This window comes from Kluyveromyces lactis (genome assembly GCF_000002515.2).
Source record: "Kluyveromyces lactis strain NRRL Y-1140 chromosome C complete sequence".
NCBI classification, from domain to species: domain Eukaryota; kingdom Fungi; phylum Ascomycota; class Saccharomycetes; order Saccharomycetales; family Saccharomycetaceae; genus Kluyveromyces; species Kluyveromyces lactis.
The window spans coordinates 66500-93860 of record NC_006039.1 but is presented as its reverse complement, the minus strand read 5'-3'; the positions used below and the strand labels follow the sequence as shown (position 1 = coordinate 93860).

The 27361-nt window shown below is 38.1% G+C and overlaps 14 protein-coding genes across 14 annotated transcripts; 8 read left to right on the top strand and 6 right to left on the bottom strand.

Moving 5' to 3' along the window:
• Positions 1-258: 258 nt before the first annotated feature.
• Positions 259-1737, top strand: ATG22 (Atg22p; the record flags this gene model as incomplete). The annotated part of the gene is made up of 1 exon (XM_452248.1): positions 259-1737. One exon carries the CDS (start codon positions 259-261, stop codon positions 1735-1737), a length of 1479 nt encoding a protein of 492 aa, XP_452248.1.
• GID7 (glucose-induced degradation complex subunit GID7) lies at positions 1730-3883 on the bottom strand (the record flags this gene model as incomplete). Its single annotated transcript, XM_452247.1, has 1 exon — positions 1730-3883. The coding sequence occupies one exon, from the start codon at positions 3881-3883 to the stop codon at positions 1730-1732; it is 2154 nt and encodes a 717-aa protein (XP_452247.1).
• Positions 3884-4331: 448 nt separating this feature from the next.
• On the bottom strand, positions 4332-5777 carry KLLA0_C01155g (uncharacterized protein; the record flags this gene model as incomplete). The annotated part of the gene is made up of 1 exon (XM_452246.1): positions 4332-5777. One exon carries the CDS (start codon positions 5775-5777, stop codon positions 4332-4334), a length of 1446 nt encoding a protein of 481 aa, XP_452246.1.
• Positions 5778-6831: 1054 nt separating this feature from the next.
• Positions 6832-7998, top strand: GRH1 (Grh1p; the record flags this gene model as incomplete). Its single annotated transcript, XM_452245.1, has 1 exon — positions 6832-7998. The coding sequence occupies one exon, from the start codon at positions 6832-6834 to the stop codon at positions 7996-7998; it is 1167 nt and encodes a 388-aa protein (XP_452245.1).
• Positions 7999-8567: 569 nt separating this feature from the next.
• Positions 8568-10151, top strand: PDI1 (protein disulfide isomerase PDI1; the record flags this gene model as incomplete). The annotated part of the gene is made up of 1 exon (XM_452244.1): positions 8568-10151. One exon carries the CDS (start codon positions 8568-8570, stop codon positions 10149-10151), a length of 1584 nt encoding a protein of 527 aa, XP_452244.1.
• Positions 10152-10553: 402 nt separating this feature from the next.
• MGR1 (Mgr1p) lies at positions 10554-11702 on the top strand (the record flags this gene model as incomplete). The annotated part of the gene is made up of 1 exon (XM_452243.1): positions 10554-11702. One exon carries the CDS (start codon positions 10554-10556, stop codon positions 11700-11702), a length of 1149 nt encoding a protein of 382 aa, XP_452243.1.
• Positions 11703-12035: 333 nt separating this feature from the next.
• Positions 12036-14210, top strand: EMC1 (Emc1p; the record flags this gene model as incomplete). Its single annotated transcript, XM_452242.1, has 1 exon — positions 12036-14210. One exon carries the CDS (start codon positions 12036-12038, stop codon positions 14208-14210), a length of 2175 nt encoding a protein of 724 aa, XP_452242.1.
• Positions 14211-14500: 290 nt separating this feature from the next.
• FPR2 (peptidylprolyl isomerase family protein FPR2) lies at positions 14501-14923 on the top strand (the record flags this gene model as incomplete). Its single annotated transcript, XM_452241.1, has 1 exon — positions 14501-14923. One exon carries the CDS (start codon positions 14501-14503, stop codon positions 14921-14923), a length of 423 nt encoding a protein of 140 aa, XP_452241.1.
• A 164-nt stretch (positions 14924-15087) lies between these two features.
• On the bottom strand, positions 15088-16998 carry URC2 (Urc2p; the record flags this gene model as incomplete). The annotated part of the gene is made up of 1 exon (XM_452240.1): positions 15088-16998. One exon carries the CDS (start codon positions 16996-16998, stop codon positions 15088-15090), a length of 1911 nt encoding a protein of 636 aa, XP_452240.1.
• A 287-nt stretch (positions 16999-17285) lies between these two features.
• On the bottom strand, positions 17286-18575 carry KLLA0_C01001g (uncharacterized protein; the record flags this gene model as incomplete). Its single annotated transcript, XM_452239.1, has 1 exon — positions 17286-18575. The coding sequence occupies one exon, from the start codon at positions 18573-18575 to the stop codon at positions 17286-17288; it is 1290 nt and encodes a 429-aa protein (XP_452239.1).
• Positions 18576-19114: 539 nt separating this feature from the next.
• On the bottom strand, positions 19115-20566 carry SPS1 (putative serine/threonine protein kinase SPS1; the record flags this gene model as incomplete). The annotated part of the gene is made up of 1 exon (XM_452238.1): positions 19115-20566. One exon carries the CDS (start codon positions 20564-20566, stop codon positions 19115-19117), a length of 1452 nt encoding a protein of 483 aa, XP_452238.1.
• A 1439-nt stretch (positions 20567-22005) lies between these two features.
• On the bottom strand, positions 22006-22221 carry KLLA0_C00957g (uncharacterized protein; the record flags this gene model as incomplete). Its single annotated transcript, XM_452237.1, has 1 exon — positions 22006-22221. The coding sequence occupies one exon, from the start codon at positions 22219-22221 to the stop codon at positions 22006-22008; it is 216 nt and encodes a 71-aa protein (XP_452237.1).
• Positions 22222-24508: 2287 nt separating this feature from the next.
• On the top strand, positions 24509-24736 carry SNA2 (Sna2p; the record flags this gene model as incomplete). The annotated part of the gene is made up of 1 exon (XM_452236.1): positions 24509-24736. The coding sequence occupies one exon, from the start codon at positions 24509-24511 to the stop codon at positions 24734-24736; it is 228 nt and encodes a 75-aa protein (XP_452236.1).
• A 364-nt stretch (positions 24737-25100) lies between these two features.
• On the top strand, positions 25101-26525 carry RBA50 (Rba50p; the record flags this gene model as incomplete). Its single annotated transcript, XM_452235.1, has 1 exon — positions 25101-26525. One exon carries the CDS (start codon positions 25101-25103, stop codon positions 26523-26525), a length of 1425 nt encoding a protein of 474 aa, XP_452235.1.
• Between the last annotated feature and the right edge of the window lie 836 nt (positions 26526-27361).

The following is a 27361-nucleotide window of genomic DNA, read 5'->3' as shown; positions in this document are numbered from 1 at the left end:
TAACAATCAAGCTCTCATCCACATAATAACATATATATATACACACACAGTTAATCAAACAACTTCCACTTTTTTTTTTAATATTTGCTTTGCGTAAAAATAGTCGTTATGTGAAATGCTTTCTTTCTCTTCACTTAAAAAAAACCTTTAATTTCGAGGACGTTTCAAGGGAAACAGTTTAGTTTAGACAGTCGAGCATTACCACACCAAAACACTAACCACAGCGCGCTCGAAAACAAACACCACACTTGCGTCGTGATGAGTTATGAGGCAGTTCCTGCCGAGAATTCGGCTTTTATACCTGATCAAGCCAAACGTAATATCAAGGGATGGTATTTCTATTGCTTCTCAAGTGAACCCTTCATAGTCAGCGCTGTTTCCACGTATGTCCCATTATTGTTAGAACAGTTTGGTAGGATTAACGGTGTTAAATTGGATGATCATAGTCTCAGATGCGAAGTGAATGATGATAAGTGCGTACTACCTATGTTTAATGGAAGATGGTTCATTGATACATCTAGCTTTGCATTATATACCTTTTCCCTAAGTGTTCTATTTCAGACGTTACTAGTAATCAGCGTCAGTGGTATTGTCGACAAATGTCAGAGCATAGCATTTAAGAAGAGAGTCCTATTATTTTTTGGAACAGTTGGGGCTTTAGCGACATGGTTTATTGGTACACTTAGATCAGACCAGTACTACGTATTACCTTTGCTTGCAATAGTCGGAAATTGTAGCTACGGAGTCATTAATGTTGTAGGAAACTCATTGTTACCAGTGTTTGTGGGATTTTTGGTTGGAAATGAAGATCAGCTGGAAGTTGATATCAAAACTTCTATTATAAGCGGTCGTGGTGCTTCTTATGGATATTTCAGTGCGCTTATCGTACAATTATTTTCAATATTGTTGGTAAAACAAAGCAAAAACCACGACAATCTTCAAATAGCGATTCTATTTGTAGGCTTATGGTGGTTACTGTGGCAAATACCGATAGCATTTTTGTTACAGGATATCCCCCGTGACACAGATCAAGAACAGCATGAGTTTACATGGGCCAACACCGGAAATTATATGGAATACGGCTGGAACTCATTGTGGGAGTCATTGAAGCACGCAAGATTGTTGAAAGACGTGGTAATCTTTCTCATTGGGTGGTTTATTATATCTGATTCTTTGACGACAATTAACTCTACTGCCATTTTGTTTGCCAAAACGGAGTTGAAGATGACAGCTATAAATCTAATTACTCTAAGTATCATAACGATGGTTATGGCAATGCTTGGTGCTGTCTACATACCCCATTTATTAAGCGAACGTTTGAGACTTCCCTTGCAGCAGGTTTTGATCATTATAATCATTTGGTCTAGTGTTATTCCATTGTATGGGATGACGGGATTTGTATTCCAAAACATTGGTTTGAAACACAAATTTGAGATGTATATCTTGGGAGTGTGGTATGGTGTGTCCTTGGGAGGCTTAGCTGCTGTGTCGCGTTCGTTATTCAGTTTGCTTGTACCACGTGGGAAAGAATCTACATTTTTCAGTCTTTTTAGTGTAACTGATAAAGGCTCCTCAATACTAGGACCACTGTTGATCGGCTTAATTACAGATAAAACTCATAATATTAGGTATGCATTTTACTTGTTATTCCTTTTTTTGGTGGTTTCACTACCAGTCTTCCACGGTTTGGACGTGGAAAGAGGAAAAAGAGAAGCTAGACAATTGTCTACTATGTAGCAGATACCCTCCATACTTTAACTAGACCATCATCACCGCCGGATGCAAACATTGTTTGATCTTGAGGATTCCATGCAACAATGTTACATATCTTTGATTGTGAACTTGTCGAATTTTCCGAATGGGCAGGTATTACACCAATGATATTACCATAGAACCTATCCCACAAATAAATCTTTCCATCCTCGGAACCACTTGCAATAAAATTTGAATAATAACCGAAACATGAACGTATTATGAAATTTGATTGGATTTGACCGATGTACCTTTGTATTAAAATATCTCTTTGATAGTCCCAAAGTTGTAGCTCTTGGTTTTGAATCGAGACTAGTAATAATGATGATAGTGATGGATCTGGAGAACATTGAGAAGTGTCTGGGAACTGCATTCCAGTCATTCTTTTACCGATCAATAATCGTCTCTTTCTGGGAGAAACGAACGTTGCATTCTCTTTAATGCAGTATTTCAACGTTGATATGTCAAACACATCAATGTACTTCTCATTATTCATCACAATCAAGTCATTATCATCAGATGAAATCTTGATATCATGAACATGAGGGAAGGACGACTTTAAATCTTCTCCCATAGTCATCGAAATTCTAGCGAAAATGGTAGCCGTTTTCATGTCATAAATTATTACATCAGAATCCGGAGAACCTAATACGATGAAGTCTTTCAATTCGGGATCATGGAACCAATCTCCACACCATAACCTCATAGTTTCAGCTGATGCTGGTGTATTATTAGATGAAATGGCAGATGAATCTGAAGTCGTGGGGAATGTAACAAATACGGATGCTACAGGTTTAAGCTGATCATATTCGCATAAATAGCCATCATATGTAGGGGGGGATAGCTGGTTTAGGTCATATATTTTTGCAGCGGAGTTGATTGAACATGCGATCAATTTCGTGTTGTCAGGGGAAAATTTAAGATATAAAACAGACTGACGAGTTTCACAACATATAGCATATATTTCGAAGTTATTTTTTACATCATAGATGATGATTTTCCTTTCGAATTTCTTTGAGGGGCTTGCACTGGCCAAAAATCTCCCATCTGACGAGAATTGTAAGAACCAGATTTCGTCATTGTTGCGATTCAATGTTTTGATGTTATCAAATTGAAACTGAGTTGATTTTGTAACATTATCCTGTAACAAATTATAGGTACTTGAAGCACTTCTTTTAGTACCAGTTGATGAATCCTCAATATGAAAGCTTAACAAATCTCTTGAACGTTGGTATTGAATTGCTTGTTTCAATAGTTGCATTAATCTACCACGAGGAACTAAATCATTAGGATTAATAAAGTGAGCGATGTGTTCAAATGTGGCCTCTCTGGTAACGAAAGGTGCAGCATTGGAGTTTTGACCACATACAATCAAGGTAGAAAGCTGCGATAATAAGTGTTCAGGTTGGAAAGAGGAAAAAGAGTTGGAATACATGACATCATTTCCTGTTTGCCACTGTATTTCTGAGTCATATTTCATTGTTTGCAGTGTTAGCAACGTATCCCAAATCGAGATCGTAGGTCTAATGACAAGCCTTAATAATTCCAAGGCCATTCGTCTATCTGACATCAAAATCTCAGAGAAAGCCAAAGTTTGAATTGCAACTAGCATTTCCACGCATATAGTTAACTTAACTATATCAACGTCCTTGAATTCGGACAGACGTTTCATCACGAAACCTAGTTTCTCATATTCAGCGAGAAAGTGGTCAATTATTGTGGTTGAAATGTTGCGTTTTGTTTGGGGTAATTCGACATGTGATAAGTCACCTGATAGTTCAAGGGACTCGAGAAATATGGGTAGCTGAAGCAATAGATCCAACGTACAGTGGTAAAACCTACCCTCTTTTATAGCAGAAAACAATGACTTCACATGAGTTGATTCGACCAATATCCCACCGCTCTCCTTTTGTAAGGTAATTGCAGTTTCTTCATATCCGATTTGTTTTAAAGCATCAATCAACAACTTTGTTAACTGCACTCGATCGAAAGGTTGATCTGATCCGTCAATGTCTAGATGTGACAAAGGCTTTTTGGTATATTTAGGAATGAACGAGTCATGGCTAGTAGGGACAGTGCTGACAGAAGCATTGCTCTGTGAAACGTCTGATCCTGCGGTTTGAACAGCCATAATTTTTAATTTCGACCAACCTATGAGTGATTTGTGATTAAAGAACCTGTTCTGTAAGCTTTGCTTGGTCAATGAGTTCTGTAAATGATTGTAGCAACTCTTTTATCTTCAACTATTCTTTCGTGAAGTAACCAGTGAGGGTTGGTTTAAATTTTATGAAATTGTCTTTTAAGGGATTTCTCGAAGAAGGGCAGTTGTAAATCAAAGGAAAAAAAAAGGTACGATACCAATAGATAAAGTAAGCTTACATAACAAAGTTATAAGAGAGTGAGTTGAATACATTAAACAGATTTCTGGCTACTGTAACTACATAAAAGTAAATGTGCGTTTGGTGCTCTGTAGCGAATGTATTGTTATTGTTTTTCATCCTTTAAAGTCATTCATAGACGTAACTGCATTATATGCGGAATTAAAACCAAATCAAAATGTTTAAAAAATGTCATTAAAATTAATAATTTGCATGCAAAGCACACAAAGCAGCGCCAACACCGGAACCATCCTTGGAGATACGTAGATGGACATCACGTTCACCCTCGGGGCCAATTGGAGAAAGTGCTAATGCATGTCTCATCATAGATCTGAATCCTGGATAGTGCTCAACGACACTACCGTCACAACCAACCTCTACTTGGCAGTGATAACTCTGGTTCAAAGCGTTGGTTTTGATCAAAATTGCAGCAATTGGCACTGCGGCTAAGAATGCAGCTCTCCTGGAAATAGCTCTTACCAATTTTTGGATCAAGACACGTTCTTCGAAGGTGGTCTCCAAGTCAGCAGCCTTTAAAAGAGCATCCCTTGTGTCCTGTAAGTCGTTCTCAACGGTATCAATTTCGATATGTGATAAAGTTTCTGTGGTTAAAATAAAGGGATTGTTCTTTAAAACAGATTCCTTCAAGTCGAATAACTCTTGTTTTTCAAGGTCTAGTAGTATGTTACGAAGTATTTCACCCAAATAAAGACCACTGACCCTTTTTTCAAACAAGTGGAACCCGGGATTGGTGGAGAACTGCTGATCAATCTTAATATCATAACTTGTAGTAGGCAAATGATTTAGTTCATTATCAAAAGAGCCCCATTCGGTATTGATGCACATATGGGTCTTCCCCTGAGACAGAAGTTCTTCTCTGCTAGCTGGATCCAATTTGTGAATATTTTCAAGCTTTTCCATGTAGCAGCCGTTCGTACCAGTACCAAAGATACAGCCAATTACTGGTTCGTTGATGGCTCTTGCCGCATCACTGGAAGCGTAACAACGAGCCAATAGGGTTCCAGTAGTGTCATTAGTCAATGCAACCACATGAACATTTGATAACCCAATATCGTTCAATTCTTGTTGGAACAGTTGAACAACGTCTTGCCCAACAGTATCACCGATCTTGAAACCCTTGGTCCATCTAATCAACTTACCACTGCTCAAGGAGGTTTGATCGACTGGATATGAAAAAGTGAAACCCATTTTCCATTTGTAATCTTGAATTACATCCTTATGATGTTTAGTCAAAAACTGATGCGTGATCAGGGCCATATGTTGGAACAAATCCTTACTGGTAACATGATGATCGTCCTGGAAGAAGAAAGTTGGAATCTTTGACTTCTCTTGTTCAATCTTGAATTCATGATTACCTAATAGTTCCACAGAGCAAACTCTGAAATTAGTACCACCTAAATCAGCTGCCAACATGGTTACTCCATGTTCCTGACCGGATGGCTTGTCAGTCACAAACGTCGGAATCATAGGCAACCCTTTGTTTTGACTGATATCTGATTCACAGGGTTCTAATCCCTTTTCCATACAATCGATGAAATACTCAGTCAACTGAGATATCTTCGATTTAGTAACAATGAACTGATCGCATATAGAATCAACCGCCTTGGTTAACTTAGGATCTGACATTATGCTCTAGTTGTTATTCTTTTAGCTTGTCTTGTCGTGTCTTGTCTACTCTTTAACAAGAATCCTTGATCTTTTCTACAAAGTAAAAAGTATGAATTATCCTTTCTCAACTACAGTCACTCTCTTATATTATAAAGTAGAAGAAACTGCGCACCATCTCCAGTTGAAACTGTTTTTTTCACGGTTTTTAGAATATTTGAAAATTGTCACCTGTTAGTCACGGTCGCCGTTACCGTTACTCTTGGCTACTCGAACAAACAACGTTATTGACGCATAAGAAAATGCGGGGTCACGTTTTGGTTGACCTTATGGGCCGAATGTGTGTATTGGCTCAGAAGATCATGGTATATACGAACCAGTGAGTGCTCTGGGCTAGACCAGTTTATACATGTATATACGAACCTGTACTCGTTGTTGTGGATAGATACGCACCAGTGTCCTTAAAAGCCGTTTCGCGGCTTGCCTACCGATTGGGCAATCACCGGGAATTCACGTGTATCAATGCTGAAAGGCAGGTTGTTAATTAGGTGGGGTGGGAATGTAGAGTCCTGAAACTGATAAAAAGAATTCAAAGTACTACTATTTCAGCTTTGAATACGTCAGTCGAAACAATGTAGAGATAATACTATGTAGCACATTTGCAATTGTACTTTTAAGTTTCCTTTCGCGTTGAATGGATGGGAAGAAGGTGAGAAAATTGTAAGGCTCCTGAAGGTAGAGATTGTCGTTTCTACTTAAAGACTATCTCGATCGTCTAGCATGCCCGATAGTCCATTGTCAGAGCGTTACGTTGATGTTTGGCTGCTATTTCCACCGGTATGAAATGAACCATTAGCGTTTTGTTTGTAGGTCACGTGAAATGCTTCTGAAAACTCCAAAATGGTTTCCGTTTTCCTATTGCATGTTTTCTTTCTTTGAAATCTTTAGCCAAAGGTTGAATGTAGAAAATACTCGTCTGATCTAATCTAGTCCAGTCTGGGGTGATCCTACAACAGTACCTTGGCACACCGGCTATCCGATTTGAAACTGTTATATTTGTCATTGCAATATAATTATGTTCAGAATAGCGAAAAATCTTGTCAGAACTCTTGAAGAGTCTGTTACTGGAACGGTTGGGGACAAACCTATTGATTCATATTTTCATTCAGTACCACCACAATTGTTCCCGATAAGGGAAGATGACCCTAGATATGCTCATCAAACGGATTCTCTATATGGTTTAAGAGTGGTACAAGTTGACGAGTCGCAATTGCAATTAACTTCGTTCTTTGATTATATCATTGGTTTCAATAACCAACCGATCCCCTTGGTACAGGATGGTACCATGGGTGCATCACAGACGTTCTACCCAGATTATAAAAGGATTATATCATTCTTCAATGAGCATTGTGGCAACACTATCAAGTTACATGTATGGTCTGGTAAAGGGGGTGTTTACAGAGAGGAGTATCTTTACGTCTCGGCGAAAAACTCTGTGAGCGAGATCCCGTTGGATGAAACAGATGCGCAACAATCCCTAATGACTTCTAAGATGTTTGAAGCGTTAGGTTTCAAAGTGCAATGGACCCCATTAATCGCTGTTACGTATAGTTACCATGTTTTACAACTAAACATTGAAAACGGACCCGCTATGCAAGCAGGATTGATTCCAGATCAGGATTACATTATCGCATGCCAAGATGGATTGCTAGCAACTGGCGGTGAGCATCTGTTACAAGACATTGTCAGATCAAGAGCGAACCATTCTTTAGTACTATACGTATACAACAAAGCCGTGGATTGCGTAAGACCTGTGACGGTACACCTTGCTGCTGACGGAAGGCTTGGATGCAACGTTGGCTACGGTTTCTTGCACAGAATCCCGGCACCTATCCAAAATTCACAATCAATTATCCACTCTCCAGCAGCCGTTGAATCTCACAATTCAAACAACATCATCCACCCAATTACACAACCAACTTTAATTCCTGCGACGTTGGCTAATAATGCGGATAATAAAGAAACGATGCCTTCAAACCCACTTCAGGTACCAGTTCCGGTTGGAAGAAGACAAGCACAGCTTCACCGCGGTTCGAACACTACCAATGCTGCGGCTGCTTCAGCATCAATGGCTGACTACTTCCAAGAGGGAAAAGATCAATCACCAAGATCCTCATCAAAGGCAACCCCTCCTCCTCCACCTCCAGCTTCTTCTACTGCTAGTAATACGGCTTCAGACTGAATCAATATACAGAAGAAAAAAAAGAGTAACAGAAGCAGTAAGATCCTTAAGGGCTCTGCTATATCGATATATTAAAGTATAAAGTATACTTCAATTGTATATACCATCAAGTATAACAACCGCTCTCATCTAGTAACTTCTATGGTGCAGCGATCGGTAAATGTGCATACGTAATGTCAAAAGATCAACGATAATCTATGAAATTCAGAGTACTCGTTACCCGCATGTACATATCCTTCCCATAATACCACTCTGTCATTTTGGTGCTTTTTTCGAGTTTTCGTACTGTTGCCTCCAAGTACACGGCCACCTTAGGTAAAAGAAAAAAAAGGTATATATAAACTAGATTTGCCATGTAACTTCGATCTTCTCGTGTTAATAGTTAATTATGAGTAAAGATAAGTCTGTACTTTATCATTCATTCAGTTTTTGATCTTTCCGTCAAGTTAACAACTCCGTTGATAATCTTTCCTCTTTTACAACGCACGCAATTGGAATCGGGTGTTTTCAAGAACTAGTTTCGGTGTAGTCTGATAGTATAAGAGATCGATAGAATCGCAAAGACAAAGATGTTGTTCAAGAATACCGTTAGATTTGGTTTGGCTGCTTTGATGGCAGCTAGTTGTTCTGCTCAAGGAGATGCTGTTGCTCCAGAGGATTCTGCTGTTGTTAAGTTAGATGCTGATACATTCCATGAATTTATCAAGGAGCATCCATTAGTTTTGGCCGAATTCTTTGCTCCATGGTGTGGTCACTGTAAGACTTTGGCACCAGAATATGTGAAAGCAGCAGATGAATTGGAATCTAAAGATATTCCATTGGCTCAAATTGATTGTCAAGAAAATCAACAATTCTGTCAAGAGCAAGGAATCCCAGGTTACCCATCTTTGAAATTATTCAAGAACGGTAACCCAGAGGCTGCTGGTGAATACCAAGGTGGTAGAGACGCTAAGGCTATTGTCAACTACATGTTGAAGCAATCTGAACCTGCTGTGCAAGTTGTAGAAGATGAAAAGGCTTTCAATGAAATTATTGCCAAGAACTTGGATAACACCTATGTTGTCGACGGTAGCGTTCCAGAATTCAATGAAACTTTCTACCAAGTCGCTGATTCTTTAAGAGATGACTACAGTTTCATTCAACACGGTAGTGATGGAAAGTTGTCCATTTACTTGCCAGGTGAATCTGAGCCAATTGTGTACGAAGGTGAAGACTTTGACGCCGAAACTATTTCCACTTGGATTGCTGTTGAAGCATTCCCATACTTTGGTGATGTTAACGGTGAAACTTACCAAGCTTATATGGCTGTCAAGGTGCCTTTGGCATACTTCTTCTACACTTCCCCAGAAGAACGTGAAGAATACGAATCTCACTTTGTTGACTTGGCTAAGAAATTCAGAGGTAAGGTCAACTTTGCTGGTTTGGATGCTTCCAAATTCGGTAGACACGCCGAGAACTTGAACCAAAAGCAGCAATTCCCATTGTTTGCCATCCATGACACCATTAAGGACTTGAAGTACGGTTTGCCACAATTGGCTGATGAAGAATTCGCGGCTTTGGAAAAACCAATCACTTTAGCCACTGAAGAAATCACCAAGTTTGTTGAAGATTTCTTGGAAGGTAAGGCGGAACCTATTGTTAAAAGTGAAGAAATTCCAGAAATCCAAGAAAACTCTGTCTTTAAGATTGTTGGTAAAAACCATGAAGAAATTGTCCGTGATCCAAAGAAGGATGTTTTAGTTGAGTACTACGCTCCATGGTGTGGTCATTGTAAGAAGTTGGCACCAACTTATGAAAGCATGGCTGAATTTGCTCATGAAAATGACGAATTGAAAGATAAGGTCTTGATTGCCAAGATCGATGCTACTGCCAATGACGTTCAATCTGTCGAAATCCCAGGTTTCCCAGTCTTATACTTGTGGCCAGCCGGTGAAGAAACTGAACCAATTCTTTTCGAGGGACCAAGAACTGCCGAAGCTTTCCTAGCCTTCATCAAGGAAAACGGTTCTCACGGTGTTGATGGCCTTGCCCTTTACGAAGAATACTTAGTTGAAGTGGAGAAGAAGAAACAAGAAGAAGAAGAAGCACAAAAGGCGAAGGAAGTTGAAGAAGTGGCTGAAGAAGATTCTGAACTAGAGCAAGATGAATTGTAAATAAACCCATATCTCGTAACCCATTTTACTACCTCTTATTTGTAAAAGTTCTAACCTCGAACATCAACAAAAGTTGGTATCGATATTTTATACATATGTAGTATACCTTTGAATAATAGATTTATCCGGTATTGCATATACTTTATGAAAACCCTTCATGCTATTCTTCCTTCTCGGCGTCATGTGTTGCATATCGTCTCTAAATGGGTTTGAATTCATCTTTATTTCAAGCAATAAAATTTAATCACGTGACTTAACTCCGAAAAAGTATCACCAACTACGTTGCCAATCACATTTTCCAACCGGGACGAGGGCCAACATAAGACAACTCGAAGAGCACGTATCGGATTACTAAAGGTTCAAACAAAGTGAACAAGCAGCAAGGACAGAATTGCGAAGTAGATGGCTATATATACATCCGGAACTCAGTCAGATAATTCTGAGCCTGTTGGCAATGACCCCAAGTTTTATACAAGACCAAGTCTGGGATTGAAACTATGGGGACCATTAGTGCCTAGTTCGGATAACACAACAGGATTGTGGTCATTAGTTGCAATTCAAACAGGACTTGGGTTATTTCTAATGCAAAGGTTTAGAAAATTGGGAAAGAAATGGGTGAAACGAGATATTGCCGATTTTCCTAGTTTGAATAGATTCAGTACCACACACGGTGATATGTACATGACTAGACATATTCCTGTTCAATTCGGGGGAACACATTCTTTCAATATTCGAGTTGGTACACGTACCGGTTTTTGGTATTCAGAGAGATTTAGAACTATTAGACGTGTTACTTATTTATTAGCGGGGACTCTAATACTCTCGCAGTCTATGTTAGAGGTTTCAAGATTGACCCTTCTCAAATACGATCCCTGGGTAGAAGAAGCAAAATCAGTTCGTGAAAAGCAGTTTTTCAATGACATCGTCAAATACTATCACGAGGGAGTTGATTCAACGAAATTCAAGGCCAAGGATGAATTATCAGGACAGTCAATTTCCCTTAACTTACCAGAGGTGAAGCAAAGTATCGCCGTAGCGAGAGCACAAGCGCAGGCCGAGAATTTGGTAACTAAATGGTTCGGACCGTTGGATTATAAACCACAGTCATTCTCTGAATTCTTAGACAAACTAGAATACTACCTGAATATGACTGATTTTCTCAACAATCTCAGACGTCAAAAGAAGAACGATAAGATAAATTCTCAATTGGTAAAATTAGAAGAAGAAAACAAGCGCAATAGACAGAGAATACATACATTGATGGCTCATGCTCCGGCACGGGCTATCAGAACAAATCAAGAAGTGCAGGACATATATGCAATTAGAAAAGTTCTCTTGCATCATGATACAGAATCACCAAATGATATCCCACTAACTGAAATATGGGCTATTTACAATCCTTGGACAAATTTAGCATTAGACACCGCATTAAGCATTAAGTTCTTTCCTTCGGTCATTTTTAATGAAGACTATTATGAACACCAGAAAAGACTCAAAGATTCAGAGCATGTTACTTCCATAGAGAATAGCGAAGATGAGAGAAAGCCATAATTGAATATCATACACGTTTGTATTACACTAACAGAAAAAATAACTGACTCAATTCATGATTTCAAACTGTATATAAGAATCGTTGTACAAATTTAATCGATATATAGCTATATCGAGACTCTCATACTGCCTTTTTTTTGTTTCCTTGTTTGTGTTACGAAAGCTACGACATATTTCCCACTGTAGTAACCATTTTTTACTACGATTATTATTATTATTTCAAAGAAACCAACAATAGCCTTCGAATAAAATAAGCCTAAACTAGTGTCCAAGTAAAGAATTAGTTAAAGTTTATACACTGGACCTTCGATCTTGCCATAACGGAATCAAATCATGTTAACCCTTATATTTACGTTGTGGGTACTTCTGCTTAAATCCACAGGGGCTGTATTTAATGATGAAGCGTTTCACGTGGATTGGCAAATCGAAAACCTAGGTGATATCAAATGTATTGACAAATCAGACTCGTCATTCGTGGTCTTAGGGGAGACTCCCACTGGCATCCCTGTAATTTCACTTTTGGATGCGGCTTCAGGAAATATAGTTGAAAGGTTCGTTCAGGATGCCTCTGTTGCTGCCATGAAAGTTGTGGATGGAAATATACACTTGAATACTGGTCAAGTTTTGGATAGTTTGACAGGTTTCCCTAAGTCAACTCATTCAGGCCAAGTTGAATGTCGGAAACTAGACATTCAATCTGTTACCTTGAATAACAATACACTGCGTTTTAATATTTCCTCTTCAGAGGGGGATGTGGTAGTCAAAATTCCAGAGACCTTCAGAAAGATAGAATACTTTGGCCTGAGCAGTGATAGCACAGTAGCGGAAGTATTGATATCTACAACTAATAAAGAATATTATTACACTAGATACGAAAATCATTCCCTGACTGCCCACTGGGAAAGAAATGAGGGCTACTCTGATATTATCGCATATACTGTCCTTGATGAAACAAATCATAATTTAGACTTTGTTAGGGATGAACTGCTCCACGAACAGCAATTGAGCCTAATTGACGCATATAAGTTCCGTGTTCAAAGTAATTGGGAAAGACTAAAGTCGTATCTTATCCGTAAAAGATTTAATCTGGGCAGAATGTTTGCCGATTTGATAACTGAAGATGATTCTTCAGCACTGCGAGATCTAAACGTACGATTTGGTTTTGCAAAGCAGCTTGTCGTCGCTTCTAAGTCAGGAATTATAACATCTCTGGACATCATCTCTGGAAAGAAATTGTGGAGTCTGCAGTCAAATTTGAAGGACATTTTGAAATTGCGCCTGAGGAGTGAAAACGAGCTTTCGATTGTTACGCGTTCTAGTATTTATTCTGTTAATCTCTTAGAGCAACCGCTCGGATTGACACCCGAAAATAAGGCTCCCGACGGTTTTCAATTTGATGCGAACAGTGAATCACCTATTATCAAACTAGTTAATGTCAAAAACAGTTCTTTCAAGATATTCAACGCTTCCCACATTGGAAATACTAATATTAGTTTCGTCCATTTTGAAGAGCAGAAAGTAACAGGGTATGCCCTTCAGGGGGATGCCCTCTTACCGACCTATCAGAGAAACGTAGGGGGGAATGAACGTATTGTTGGTCATGCTGTCAGAGATAAAGGCCACGTTCCAGGTTTAGGTGCAATCCTAGGAAACAGAACTGTATTATACAAGTACCTCAATCCTAATATTGGAGGCTATTTGATGGGCAATTCTGTAGAGAATTCCTTGTTACTAGAAATATTTGACACGGTTACTGGCCAGACTCTTTACACTGTTAAGCATGAGGAGTTTGTGGACTTAACCTTGCCAGTAAACCTTGTGATAGGAGAACACTGGTGCATATACAGTTATTTCAGTTCAGCTCCAATACCGGAACAAAAGCTTGTAGTCGTTGAGTTTTACGAATCGCTGGTTCCTGATGAAAGGAGATCCCTTCCAGGGAGCTTAGTGAACCCGCTAGACGATATTGTGAAACCGGCAACGATTAGCAACGCATATTACTTCCCTCAGATCATACATTCACTTGCATTATCCAAAACTAAATTTGGAATTACTACGAAAGCTATACTTTTACAATTAGATGATGGGTCCATTACATATCTCCCCAAATATGTTGTCAACGCAAGAAGAAAACCAGAGTCTGATATGACAAAGAAAGACAAAGAGGAATTCATGGCTTCTGTTTATGAACCCACCATACCAATTAATGATTTTTCAGTGGTTAGTCATCTTAGACAGATTCTTCCTTCAGATAAATCGAAATTAATATCAGTTCCGACGAACTTGGAATCCACTAGTATAATATGCTCCATCGGTAATGACATCTTCTGCACAAGGGTTTCACCATCTTCTCAGTTTGACAAACTTGGAGCAAGCTTTGAAAAGAGTAAGGTTCTTTTCACCATTATGGGCTTATTCATCTTATGCTACATCCTCAGACCCATGGTGGACCAGCGCAAGTTGAAAGTGAAATGGTTGGTCAAAGACCTTGATATTACATCTATTTGAATACATGTATAATTCTAAAATATCTGAAAGTTGCATTTGCATCGCATTTTATATGTATTTAATCTTTTGTTTGTCACCTTCAAAAGTTAAAGGCAGACCCTATTTTCAATTAATCTTTTTATTGAATGGCTAATCTCACATATTATTTTTATATCTAAATAGAAAAGTGAATGTACTTCTTGATCCAATTATAACAATAGATCAGTCTTGGGTTGGGAAAGAAGCCATGAGCTTCGATTTTCTAAAAGTTCTACATCAAATAGATCACTATAATTGACTAAACTTTCGAAATGAAGTTCACTACTGGCCTTTCTGTTTTATTGTTCTTTGTATTGCAAGTTTTTGCAGAAAAGTTGACCGAATTAGTTGTTGGAGTGACCAAGGAGCCTGTTGATTGTAAGATCAAGGCATCTAAGGGTGATGTTGTCTCTGTGCACTACACTGGTAAATTGAGGGACTCTGGTGAGATTTTTGACTCATCGTATAATAGGGGAGTACCAATTCAATTTAAGTTGGGTTACAGTCAAGTTATTAGTGGATGGGATCAAGGTATTTTAGGAATGTGCATCGGTGAGGGCCGTACCTTACATATTCCAAGTGAATTAGGGTACGGTTCTCGTGGTGCTGGAAGCGTAATCCCACCAGATGCAGACTTAATTTTCGAAACCGAACTTGTTGATATTCAAAGAGAAGCTGTTGACGATGAGTTATAGTAACGGATGTAAGAATCCTATGACTGGTACCATTTACTCCTATTAGATATATCGTCTATGTTTCAAAGCTCATATTATCTTTAGTACTATTAATAAATATCTAATTAGATGCAAATTCGGAAAGACGCAGTTACTCCGAATAACTACTTCGATACAAATGTAGATCATATATCCGAAAACAGATGTTGTGCAGTCGGTTGCAAGTTTTCGAAAAAGTCCTGGAAGAAATCTTCGAAACTATTGAAACGGTTCACATCTGGAATGCTGAATGTTTGTGGTATCTCACTGGTTTGTTGAAGACCTTCAACTCTTGCAAATTCATTAGGCGAAGTTTTAGAATTTGATGAGTCCGGAGACGAAAACATTTTCTTTTTCCCAGTGTCTATTAGAGATTTGATTATTACTGCAACATTTTCTGTTGCCTCGTTACGTTTCTCTCCAATTGCATTTAGGTGCCAATAAATCTTCGTACATAAGTTCAAAGTCTGTTGTCTTTCCTTAGCGTTGAACTTATGTAGAAAATCGCATAAGGTTAAGCATGCATAAACCACTTGGTTTGTTGTTATTATTGGAGCTCCTTTTATCAGTGAAGGTGGTAGTTTCAAAAACCCATGTAGTAAGGATACGCAATATTGTTTCATTGTCAGTAGAATTGAATCCAGAAACTGGGTATTTTGTGCTAGTGTTTGCTGGTAAAACTCCATGATGAAACAACGACAAATCATAACGTAGAAAAAATCATAAGAAAACCAAAGTATACCACCATTATCTTTAGATAAGAGCTCTTCCCAGTTTTTCAACCAGTAATCAAGTTCTGGAAACACTAAGATAGCATCATCATTTCTGTCTCTGTTGCCGCCCTGCTTGAAAATATTGAAAAAGCTCCAAAAATAATTTTTAAAGTTCAAGAAGATACCATTGACAACATCGCTAAGATTTATTTCACTTAGCTTAATGTCATCTCGAAAATTAGACTGTGGAAACTTAGCTATAAGGTTGTTAAGTTCTTTGATAAACGGATCTTGGTTGGTAAAAGTGCCAAATCCGATTGAAAATTGAAGATTACATGCAGTTAGGGAGTTGAGTATTCTCAAGTGGTAAAGGTCTATTCCATTGTACTGCTCTTCAAGCAATACCCGTTCTTTTATCTTATGAAAGTCCACAATGTTTAGTAAGCTGTTTATTGCGAAGTTACAAAGAACTAACGGATTGAAACTAAGCTGCCTATACCTTTTCGATTTCCTTGTAAACCTGTACATGCAGCAATAAAGTAACGCCTCGATGTCATGATCTATTAGTTTTTCAAACATAGTTAAAGTATTTGTTAGCAAATGTTCTACCAAAGGGTACAGTTCTTCTTGTTCCTTCTCGTATTTATCATTCTCATCAAACCCCATTGCAATAATGGTAAATACACTTGTAATGAAGCAATGCTTTTCAACAAATTCCCTATCAATTGATTTGATACCTCCTGGTATTATCCAGAAATGTGACTTCATTAAAAATTGGTGGGATAACTCTAAACAGACATTCTCATGCTCCTTGAAATAATCCCAAAATGCTAATCTTGCCACAACGTATGGCCTCTTCGCTTTTTCTAGGTTAGCAGATTCTGAATTATCTTGGTGCGGGAACAACCTAGTATCAATATCTTGTATTAATTGTAATGGTGGTTCTTGTAACTTAAGACCATTTGTGGTAGAGATATATGCTGTATTGAAAGAATGATCGACGGTATTCTCACGAGTGGCGGAGTTATTCATGTTCAAAAGTGAGGTCACTTCGCCTAATTTGGACAAAATAATGTCCATCTTTCTGTCCATATCACGTACATGAGCCTCAAGTTGTTCGGTGCGATTATTCGAAGATTCATTAGCCGCTACCTGTGGGAACTTTATATTGAGCTCAGGGTCGTTTGTTAAAGAACAGTCGAGATTTAACATCCGGCATCTGTAACATTTTCCTTCTGATGGCTCGAAGTCGCATCTTGTCTTGAACTTTCGGCATAACTCGCAACTGTAGGTCTTTCTCTTCTTTCTTGGCCTTATCGTGGTCTGTTTCTCCTCCGTAGCCATTGATAACGTGCTGTTGCATGCCTTTGTCGTCTGTGATATCAGATTGTTTCAACTGTTCGAGATTATCTACAAGTTTGTTTCCCCAAATCCATAGAACTCAAAATTAATCGGTTGATAAAAGGGGAAATGATGAAGATTATAGAAGGTACATAAAGAACCGGGTACTAGTATGGTGAATGATATGAGATTATCCGAATACATCATGAAGGATTTTTGTTAAGATGATGATCAAGTATACATTTTATTGTTAACTTTGCTTACCTACATACCATAAACAGATGATAGTTTTAACCTAAAATACGAACGGTACCAAGAACGGCCAATGCTAATAACAAGAAGTTAGCTCCCATTATTGTGGATCCGTTCGTCTCCTTTGCTTCTGCTGATTCAGTGGTGGTGGTCCTGTCCAAGACAGTTCCATCCTGTCTGACGTTAGCGCTACTTTTCTTCCCCTTAGGCTCACATTCAATCTTACCACCACGAATAATTGATGATCCCGAATTTGGCGTAACCCATTTCGAACAGTCTAACTCATCGGATGTACTTTGGATTATTGCGGAGCCCTTTACAAGTCTGAGGTTAGGGAAATCCGTGTCTTTGATGTTACCCTTGAACTGGATGGCACCTCCAATCAATTTCAAGCTTTTGAAGAAACCAATCTTTTCTAAGGCATCATTACCAGCAATCATGAGACCTCCTGAAATTTGAGAGACGTTGTTGAAGTCAGCTTTTGATAGGTGTTTATTTTCAATAATTCCGAGCGTACCACCAACCGATTTTAGTTCGGATAGTTCCAACTTATTCACCTTATTCTCAATGAATTCCAGTGATTGATTGACATACTGAAGATGCTCCAAATTGATTTCTTTTGTGTCTCTAATCGTCACATTATTTGCCCAAATCAATTCTGACATGTCAAGGTTCAATTCATCGGCGTTTGCAGAGACACTGAGCTGTTTTGAAATGTACTTTACGTTTGTTGCAATTGATTCCAAATATCTGTTGTTATTAATGTTGAAGGTGTCAAGCTTTGCTATTTTGTCAAATCCCCTTAAAGATGTCAACGAAGAGTCTGAAATGACCAAAGATTTGATTGAGTCAATGTTATTGTCCATCGCGACAGAGCCTAGAATTGGTACAACTCTCCAGTGAACCACGTTCAAGTCATGCAAATGTGGGAAATTAACAGCATTCAATGAAGTTAAATCATAAAGTTTGAAAGTACCGCCAATTTTTTCTAAAGCGTCGCCTTGAATAGAAACCACCTCGTTGTTTTCTTCGAGAATGAAGTTACCATTAATTGTTTTAATATTACCCAAATTGATATGTGGTTCAACATAATTTTGGAAAGAAATGGATCCATCAATTGTGGGACACTCGTTCGAAAGTTGATACAAATCATTTTGATTTTCGATGATGTGTTGGTCTTTCTTACAAAGGGCATTGTTTGACGTGCTTTTTAATTCATTTTGATTCTTTACTTGAATTTCTCTGTCATATTCAGATACTTCAATGTTGATGCCGTTTACGAATGCTACTGCAATTGTCAAAAATAAGGCTGCACTGATTTTCAGCATTTTTAGCTCACTTATTATTGCTGGAACTCCCTTGCTGCTGCGTATATGTCAAGTATCACAAAATAATATCAAAGATAATATACTTCTAACATGTTATGTTATATAGAGAGCGGAGGGTAGGACTAGAAAATACAATTCAAGTGTCGAGTATTTATAAATTTGGACAGTCACAAAAATAACGATACCAATAATATTTGTGGCAGTCTGTCGCTGCAGTTTACTCTATATTGGTATGTTTTTTTTATCTGTCATCTTGACACCTCATGGGTATTGTATCGAATTATGGTGTCTAAGAAAAGAAAAAGGAGTGAACAGCAAGATCATAACTGATATGTGTGTTTGATATGGGAAAAGGATGTTATTAACGTAGAATTAAACGCTCAATGTTCGGCTTTTTCAAGAAATGTTTTTGCTGTAAAATCTATTTAGGATGCTAATTTGTTATATGAAGTGCTTTTTACCAAGCGAAGGTAAGTCAGAATAAAAGAAAAAAAAGTCCAATAACTTCAACAAAAAGTGCGGAAGCAATAGCATGATATTTAGAGGTTTTTCAATTTTGCGACCCTAGTGGATATTTCTTGAACCAATGCTTCTGATAATCCGGGAAAATCTTTCTCCAAATCTCCCATGTACCTGGTAAGTGACTTGACAGTTTCTTTCGTAGGCTCATTGATGGCTCTTTGTCTAACTTTCTTCAACGAGTAAAGAAAGACATCTTTCCAATAATCAATATTTTGATTTTCATGGCCTAGTTTCATCTTTTGTTCACTTGGGGATGAGCTCACATCCTCATAACTTTCTGTCGCTGGAGTAGAAAGATTGGTTTTTGGAGAGATAGCCATCGAGGTGGGAGATAAAGCTGACGTCGGTGTTGAAATATTTGGAGTTCTCAGCTGTTGCTTCGTCAATAATGGGCTGTTTGCCATTTCATTTTTGTTATTGCTGTTGTTATATAAGTTTGGAATATCTCCTAATCCATCGAATCTCAAGACAGATTCGTCTTCAAACCTCCAGCTTTCCAATTGATTTGGTAAGTTTGTTTTATAGACCTTATCTGATAATGGGAACCTTGGTTTACAGGACCGCGGCTTTTCTTTAGAGAGAATTTGGTTTGTCTTCATTACTGTTATCTCTTCCATTATATTTGTAATTGAACATTTCTTTAACCATTTGTGTTGCAAAAGCTGTTTACAAGTTGGTCTTTGATTAGGATCTTGTTGTAAACATGAACGAATAAAATCTTTTCCCAAAGGTGAAATGTCCATGTTGCGTAAAATACTATCTGCATTCAATTTTGGGATTCTCATCAAAGCTTTCATTGAATCTAAATGTGACATGGGCGGTTTACCATTTAGCAATTCTAGCGTCGTAATACCTAGAGACCAGATGTCACATTTACCGTCATAGCTTTGGTTTTTTATTATTTCGGGAGCCATCCAAAACGGAGTGCCTACGAAGGTGTTTAAATTCTTACCTCCGTGTCTAGTAGAGTTGAACTTTAATTGACCAGTGACACCAAGATCTGCCAATCTTACTTCCCCGTCGTCATTTAGTAAAATATTGGCAGCCTTTAAATCCCTATGAATGAGTCTCTTCTCATGTAAATATTCCAATGCGTGGCATACTTGCAGGATGATAAAGCACGTAGTCTGTTCTGTCAATCTGGAATAATATCTTAATAAATTCAATAAGGATCCGTTACTGCAATATTCCATGACAATATAAAGATTACAATCCCCAGTAAATGTTCCATAATAATGAGTGATGTAAGGACAATGCAATGTCGAAAGGAAATAAATTTCTTTCAACAATAGGTCAATAGGCTCGTTGGAGTGTTCCAAATTGATACATTTGATGGCTAGCGGTACATTTTTAGGGATTTTTGGATCAGTTGGTTCTTGATTGCTCCCTAGGTAATGGGCCAAATACACATCACCAAAATTCCCCTTACCCACACATTCGAGCAATTGAAACTGTTGTAGCGAGAGCATGCTGTTAATGGATAGCTAAATTTGCAAGGTTAATCTAAGTTAGCAAAGAAAAGTGATCAACCGAAAGCGATAATTCTGTCTAGTGGACTGTCTTCTTCAAACCTACTTTCGATAAGAGCGAGGTTTATAGCTAGGCTCAAGGCTGACACAGGATGGAAAGGAGGGATGATTAATGTTTGGCAAGCAATCACTTCAATTGTTTAGATCAATGTTCTTTTCTTCAACGACGGTATTAGTCGCAATGAGTGGTTGGTACCCAACTGATAACCTTGTTATCTAGCGTTGAAAAGGCTGTATGATAATATGAAGATCAAAATCACCCCAACGCAAAGGTCTACCTAAAGAAGAAACTTAATTTCGAAGCATATTTAAGTACATGGTTTTTCGTCATATACATCGCCTCTTTGTGTTTTTGCTAGCCAAACTGTGTCACGTATGTTTGTGTCAAGCTTTTAAACTGACTAGTGACAGAGACATGTCGGCGAATAAATTCACTAGAACAAACGTCCCGACGACACATCGACACAACGAAAACTATCTAAGGCAGTACCTTGAACGGTAACAGAGCACTTCTCTAAAAGTAGTTAGGTATATTTTTGAATCTGTAAAAAGCATCAGCTTCTGCTGTATGATATTTGATACTATCAGCGGCAGGTACTTCAGAAAAGTAAGCTTTTTTCTTACTGTGAGGATCTTGATAATATCTTGAAAGTAAAAAATAATACAAATTGTTATTCTTATATTAAAAAGGTGGTTACGTGTATAAAGTAGTAGTAATTATAAAAAATAGTATAACAGAATGGGAATGGTCAGTTGCTGACATTATAAAGAAGTCTTTCAAAAGATAAGCATGCCCAGTAATTATTATGTTAGACAATTATCCAAATATAGGATGAGAAAAGACATAACAGATAAGATGTTGGAATCATCTTCAGTAAGCAAAGGCGATATCTGCAGCTCTTAAGTCAATCGCACAATCTCAGATTGTGATACCGATCAGTAGATACTGAGACGCCAACAGTTTTCTCAGAGCACTTCATCAAAAACCAAACATAACATTTGTCTTTAAAAAGAGCGAAGCCATTTTTATTGTATACGCTTTTAATAGATTATAATTTCTTCAGCCAAATGACCAGCAAACCAGAAAAAAAGACCAAAACCAAAACCTGTAAAGAGGGATTAATATTAAAAAAGTCCAAACTAAAAAGAAAAATGCTTCAAATAAGGTTTGATTCTTCCTCAGTGAAGGAAAGTTTTAAATGGTCACCATATTTGTATTTCAGCTTTTTAATGTTGTGTTGAGTTTTTGTGTGTTGTTGTATTCTCTGAATGTTGTTTCAATTTTAAAAAAAATTGATTAATGGTTGTTAAAAGATTTAAAATGTTGATTAAAAAAAACGTTAATGTTTTAAATTATGTTTTAGTTTGTATCAAACTTCTTAGAACAAGAAGGCAACACCAGCGGCAACGGCAGCACCGAAAACACCAGCACCCATAGCGTTAGCAGCGGCAGCACCAGTGGAGACAGAGGTGGTGTCGTTGGTACCGTTGGTACCGTTAGTACCGTTGGTGGCGTTAGTACCGTTGGTGGCGTTTTGGGCAGAGGCAACAGCAGCGACGGCAGCGAAGGAAGCAACGATGTTCTTGAATTGCATTTTTTCTGTTAGTTGTGTGAGTTGGTTATTTAAGAATTCACAAAAAGACTTAACACTGAAATAACATGTTAAATTCGAAAGGGAAAAAATTCAAATAGTACAATGAACATGTTATATTTATATTTTACCAGAAAAAAAGTCAAGGGAGATAACAAACTTGTAAAAAAAATATAGTCAAGCAACTAAGAAGAATTCATATATTTGCCGCACATAGTCAGATCCGCAGTCCTAAAATAAAATAGCAGAAGCAAAAGGAAAAGAGGAAGGCAACCACAGGTCCAGAAGAAGTTCCGCTAATAAAAAATGGCCAAAAAATGAGAAGAATATTAGGCCATAAAAGGACAGATAAAGCTACACACAATCTTCCGCTAAACCCACATCAGAAGACTCAGAGAAAAAAGAAATAATATTTCTTTATGAATGGCTCCTGCCATGAAAGCGGAAGAAAACCTGAGATTTCGAGCTTTCCCGCATATACATAGTCGTAGTGAAATTTTTTCTATTATTTTGGGAAATAAAAAGAAAATGAGGATCGAGAACGAAAATTTAATTAATTCCAGCAACGAAAATAACAGTCAAGAAATGGAAAAACTTCTTCTCTTGCTCATCCGTCTTTCCCAAAAAAGTCCGCAGTGTTTACAAAATGGGCTTAGCTCCTATTTTGCAGTAATGTTGGCACAGAGTCGAACGTAGAGGGACGTTGTCCCTCCTGTCTTTCGTTGTTTATCTTTTTAGTTTTTGGTGCTTTCGGGTCATTTTTCTAACTGGGGTTAAGCTTTCAAGTGCGTTTGAGTGAATCTATCTCAAACAATAAGCACAGCATATTAGGGGAAGGCTACAGAAACAGCGCAAAAGTCAATGAGACTAATTTCCAATTTCTATGCATTTTTTTTTTAAGATTAGAGGATAGGAGAACTGAGATTAACAGTTGATTAGCTATGTCGCCCAACATATAATCATTGCTGGGCGCCATTTCCCTCTCCTTCAAGTCAAATATTCAGTTATTTTGCGTAACGGCTAGTGCAAGAACGGAAAAGCTCCCCTTCGGGATTATTTTGGTATGCCGTTCTTCTTTCTAAAGTAGGATAGGACATTATCAGTGAAGATATTGCCTATTTGGGAAATATAAATCCTACCACAAATGGCAAAAAATAGAGATGATTAACACATTTCTTGGCCAAGGAACGAAGAAGGGAAGAGGATAGGATATCGGTGGTAAACTATTGAAAGACTACAAAAAGTTCCGTCCGGGATTTGTCCAACTTCGTTTTCTGTCTCTTCAGACCGACTGGCTATTGTACGCAGCCTGTTTGTCTAGATCTGGCAGAGTTTACTTTTGGTGATACAGTGGAAGTACAGTGGATTTAGAAAGGATCATTTAACTATGCAGAGGGCTGACTTTATCCTGGGAATTTAAAATAACGTTACGCGTGAAGATCGCAGCTCGTGACGCCTTTCGCCTTTTAGTTGCTAACTGAGATCTCACTGAAGTACAGTGGAGTGGTAAAAAGCAATGCAGTCATGACCTGAGAGATTAAATCTCGCTTTTCTTGCTATTTGCAGTAAAGTAACACCAGATCTAGATCTAGATCTAGATTTCTGTTTTAGACTACCATGGGCACTGATAAATCTATTATTAGCAACATGATATATCAAGAGATCTTTTTTTCTTTTTCCTTTTTTTTCGTAGAACGTTCTAGATAATCTGAGTGTCTAGAACTTTCGGCCCTTTTTCCAAGTCACACAATTGGAGCTTCAGAAGAACCATAGCATGAGGTGCTTAACTTTACCAAGCTTTTTTCTCAATCACAATATCATGCTGTATTGAGGTGGGGTCATTGTCCTCAAAACCTGCTTGAGGCAACCAATGTATTTTGGCCATATGTAAATATTATTACCCGGGAAACACAACCACCGGGTAAATAAAATCGTTATCACGTGATTGAGTGATTCTTCTTTATTTGTTACCCGCTTTTGCCATTTCCTTTTTCTTATCCTTTTGATAATCTCTTTTTTGCTCTGAACCTCAGATGCAATTTAAGTCCATGGGCCTAAAGACTGCTGGCGAAGCATCATCACGGCAAAAACTACGTAGTGCAATTTCAGGGGATTTGCTATTGGTATATTGCAGCTTGTAAAATCAACGCAACTATATAAGAGAACTGGATTTTAACGCTGCGATTCCAGGTACTGTCGGGGCCTTGTTCTATGACAGAGCAGATAATTTACATTGGGGTACATGGTCAATTGTTGAGAATCCAAGTCCATAATTAAAAACCATTTAAATATGCACGCACGTGACTGGTTTCTAGTGTTCATTGCGATCTTTCTACCTCCTGTAGCAGTTTGGATAAAGAGAGGCTTCTTCACCAAAGATTTTCTGCTTAATGTGCTATTGTTCCTTCTAGGATTCTTCCCAGGTTTGATTCATGCCCTATGGGTTATTTCAAAGCACCCATACGAAAGTGAAGGTGATGTATTGAGCCGCGGCCAGGGATACGGCTCTATGTCATAAGCCACTCAAAATAATTGTGAATCATACTAATCATCATGGTTGATATAATAAAACTTGGAATAACAGAGTCCAGGAGGGTTTGCTGGTTTAAAAACAATGAATCCTGTTCATATTTCATACATTAGCTTCATATAATCTTTCCTATATTTAATGTACGTGTTCTATTACTGATTAATCCCTTCCTATGTGGGTATTAAAGTGGCCTCTTGATTTAAATATGTGGTGTGTGGGTTTATTTATTATTTTAGGCTTCACATGAAAGTCTTTGGATGAACAGATGTGATGCGATGAGATGATAAAGCATATCTATTCTATTAGGTAGCACAGCATCTTTAGCACTTGCAAATCAACCAAACCGCAGGACATGGATTTGTTTGGTGATATTGTCGAGAGAGAAACCGTTGCTCCAGATGCCGTTTCCAACCAAGGTATGCCTACTACTGGCTTCCCCAAGTTACATCAGCCAGAGAAAGTATCTAGTTGGAAGCAACGCTTAATGGAAAAGAAGAAGAAGAAACAGCAGAGAAGTAACACTGGATCAGAACCTCCAAATGCTAACTTTGTTGAGGTTGGAAATGACTCGTGTTTCTCGGATGATACTAAAACAGACCCTAATGCCTTGTCTGAAGCAGAAAGAATACATCTTCAAAACTTGGCTGTGTTACAGAGTATGACACCTGAGCAATTCGAACGTGAAAGACAAGAGTTAATGGATTCTTTGAACCCGAATGTGTTGAAATCGTTGATTGCTCGGGTTGACAAAAAAATGACGTCCTTGTCGTTAAAGGATGGTGAAACATCGAGGTCTAAACCACCTGTTCCGCAGTATGCTGAAATCGAAGGTCCAGGTACGTGGATTGGTGGAAGCAACAAGGTTAAAGACTTACCCAAATTAGACGATAAGGCTGTGGATGAGGCTTTAGGCATAAATTCTGTTGAGGTTCAGCCTCTGAAATCTGTGAGATTTGAGCGAGATCTGAAGAAAGAGGAAGTTCACAATATCAAACCTGACGAGTATGATCGAACCGATGAAGTACCTAATGGAACTTTCAACGACGAAGATGATATGGCACCCCAAGAGTACCAGTTTGTTCAAAGTATAGATCATATGAGTAATAAAGACTTACTAGCGGAGGTACATTTTATAAAGGCAAGAAAAACCATGGGGAAGGAACAAGAATATGAGCCTTTGGATATAAATGACCCTAACTTCGATCAGGAGTTACACAAGAAGTTTTTCCCCGACCTACCGCAAGAACCAGATAAATTAAAATGGATGCAACAAGTAGAAAACACAGGCAAGGCAGAAGAAGTCATTCATGACGTTTCTGTTTGTCGATTTGACTTCAAAGGTAATATGGTACCCCCTGGGAGGAAACTGACCACTACGAACAATGGTTTACATCACCATTCGGACGCTCCAGAGCTCGCAGGTTATACCATCCCAGAACTTGCTCATTTATCTCTTTCTAAATTCCCTGCACAAAGGTCGATTGCCATTCAAACTCTCGGAAGAATTCTATATAAACTCGGTAAGCAGTCATACGCTCAACTTGTACCTGAAGTCGATGCTGAAACGTATCAAGAAGAAGGGGGATCCAAGCAAATAATAAACAAAATCTACTACATGTTTTGGGATGTGATGAAGGACTGTAAAGTTATAGAAACATTGCAGTTAGCGGCAGACGAATCTAAAACCGCAAACATCAGTGTGAGAAATTATGCTATAGACGCACTCTGGCTATGGAAGCAAGGAGGCGGCGATCTTAGAGCTGTAAGTAAGGAATGAAATATTCGTAAATATCCGTAAATCCATTTAAAACAAATCGATTCATCGAAAGATACTTTGGTAGTATTGAACACGATGCAACTCCTTTCAAAACAAAAGTATCTCGATTGAGTTTTTCTATCCTTGTTCATGACTGATAGAAAAACTCTATAGTGAGCTTGGAAAGAATTACAATCGAGATAGCGCTGCATGTATTTATACGTGTACAGATTACAGGTCTCTGGGGTATCTGGTTCAGATTTTGCAAATAAAATGTTCAATCTGATGTTCTCAAAAACCTGTAGCAACTGTACCAAATCCTCACTGATTGATCTCAGCACATAGACACATCGATGGTACATCTAATTGTACGCAAAAACCTGTTTCACAACAGATAATCACCATACCATCAACTTAAGTTGTGCATTGGTTGTTCTCTTAAAAGTGAAACGATTAGAATGCAAGTGGATATCGCATGCAAATCTACTATTCGATGAGTTTGGCCTTTTTATGTTTTTTTTTTTGACATTTTCAGAGTTCGACTGGAAATTGAGAATAGTGCATTTTTTAATTGTTGACATTCTGGAATCCTCTTAGCTACATGTAAATAAACCTGTCATTTAATTTCGAAGTAAAGCAGATGGGCAGTTAATCATTAGTAAGTCAATTTTGAAACTATTCGGGAAGTTGAATTAGATCATACGGTTATTTCGTTATTTGCCAGCGCTCTTTTATTTATTTTTCTTCAGATATCTGAGCTAAATTGACTTGATCATTTGATATAGTCATTTCCAAGGGACTCTTCAGTGAATTAAAGTAACAGCATTGCAAATTACTAGGACACTTACCAAAGGTAC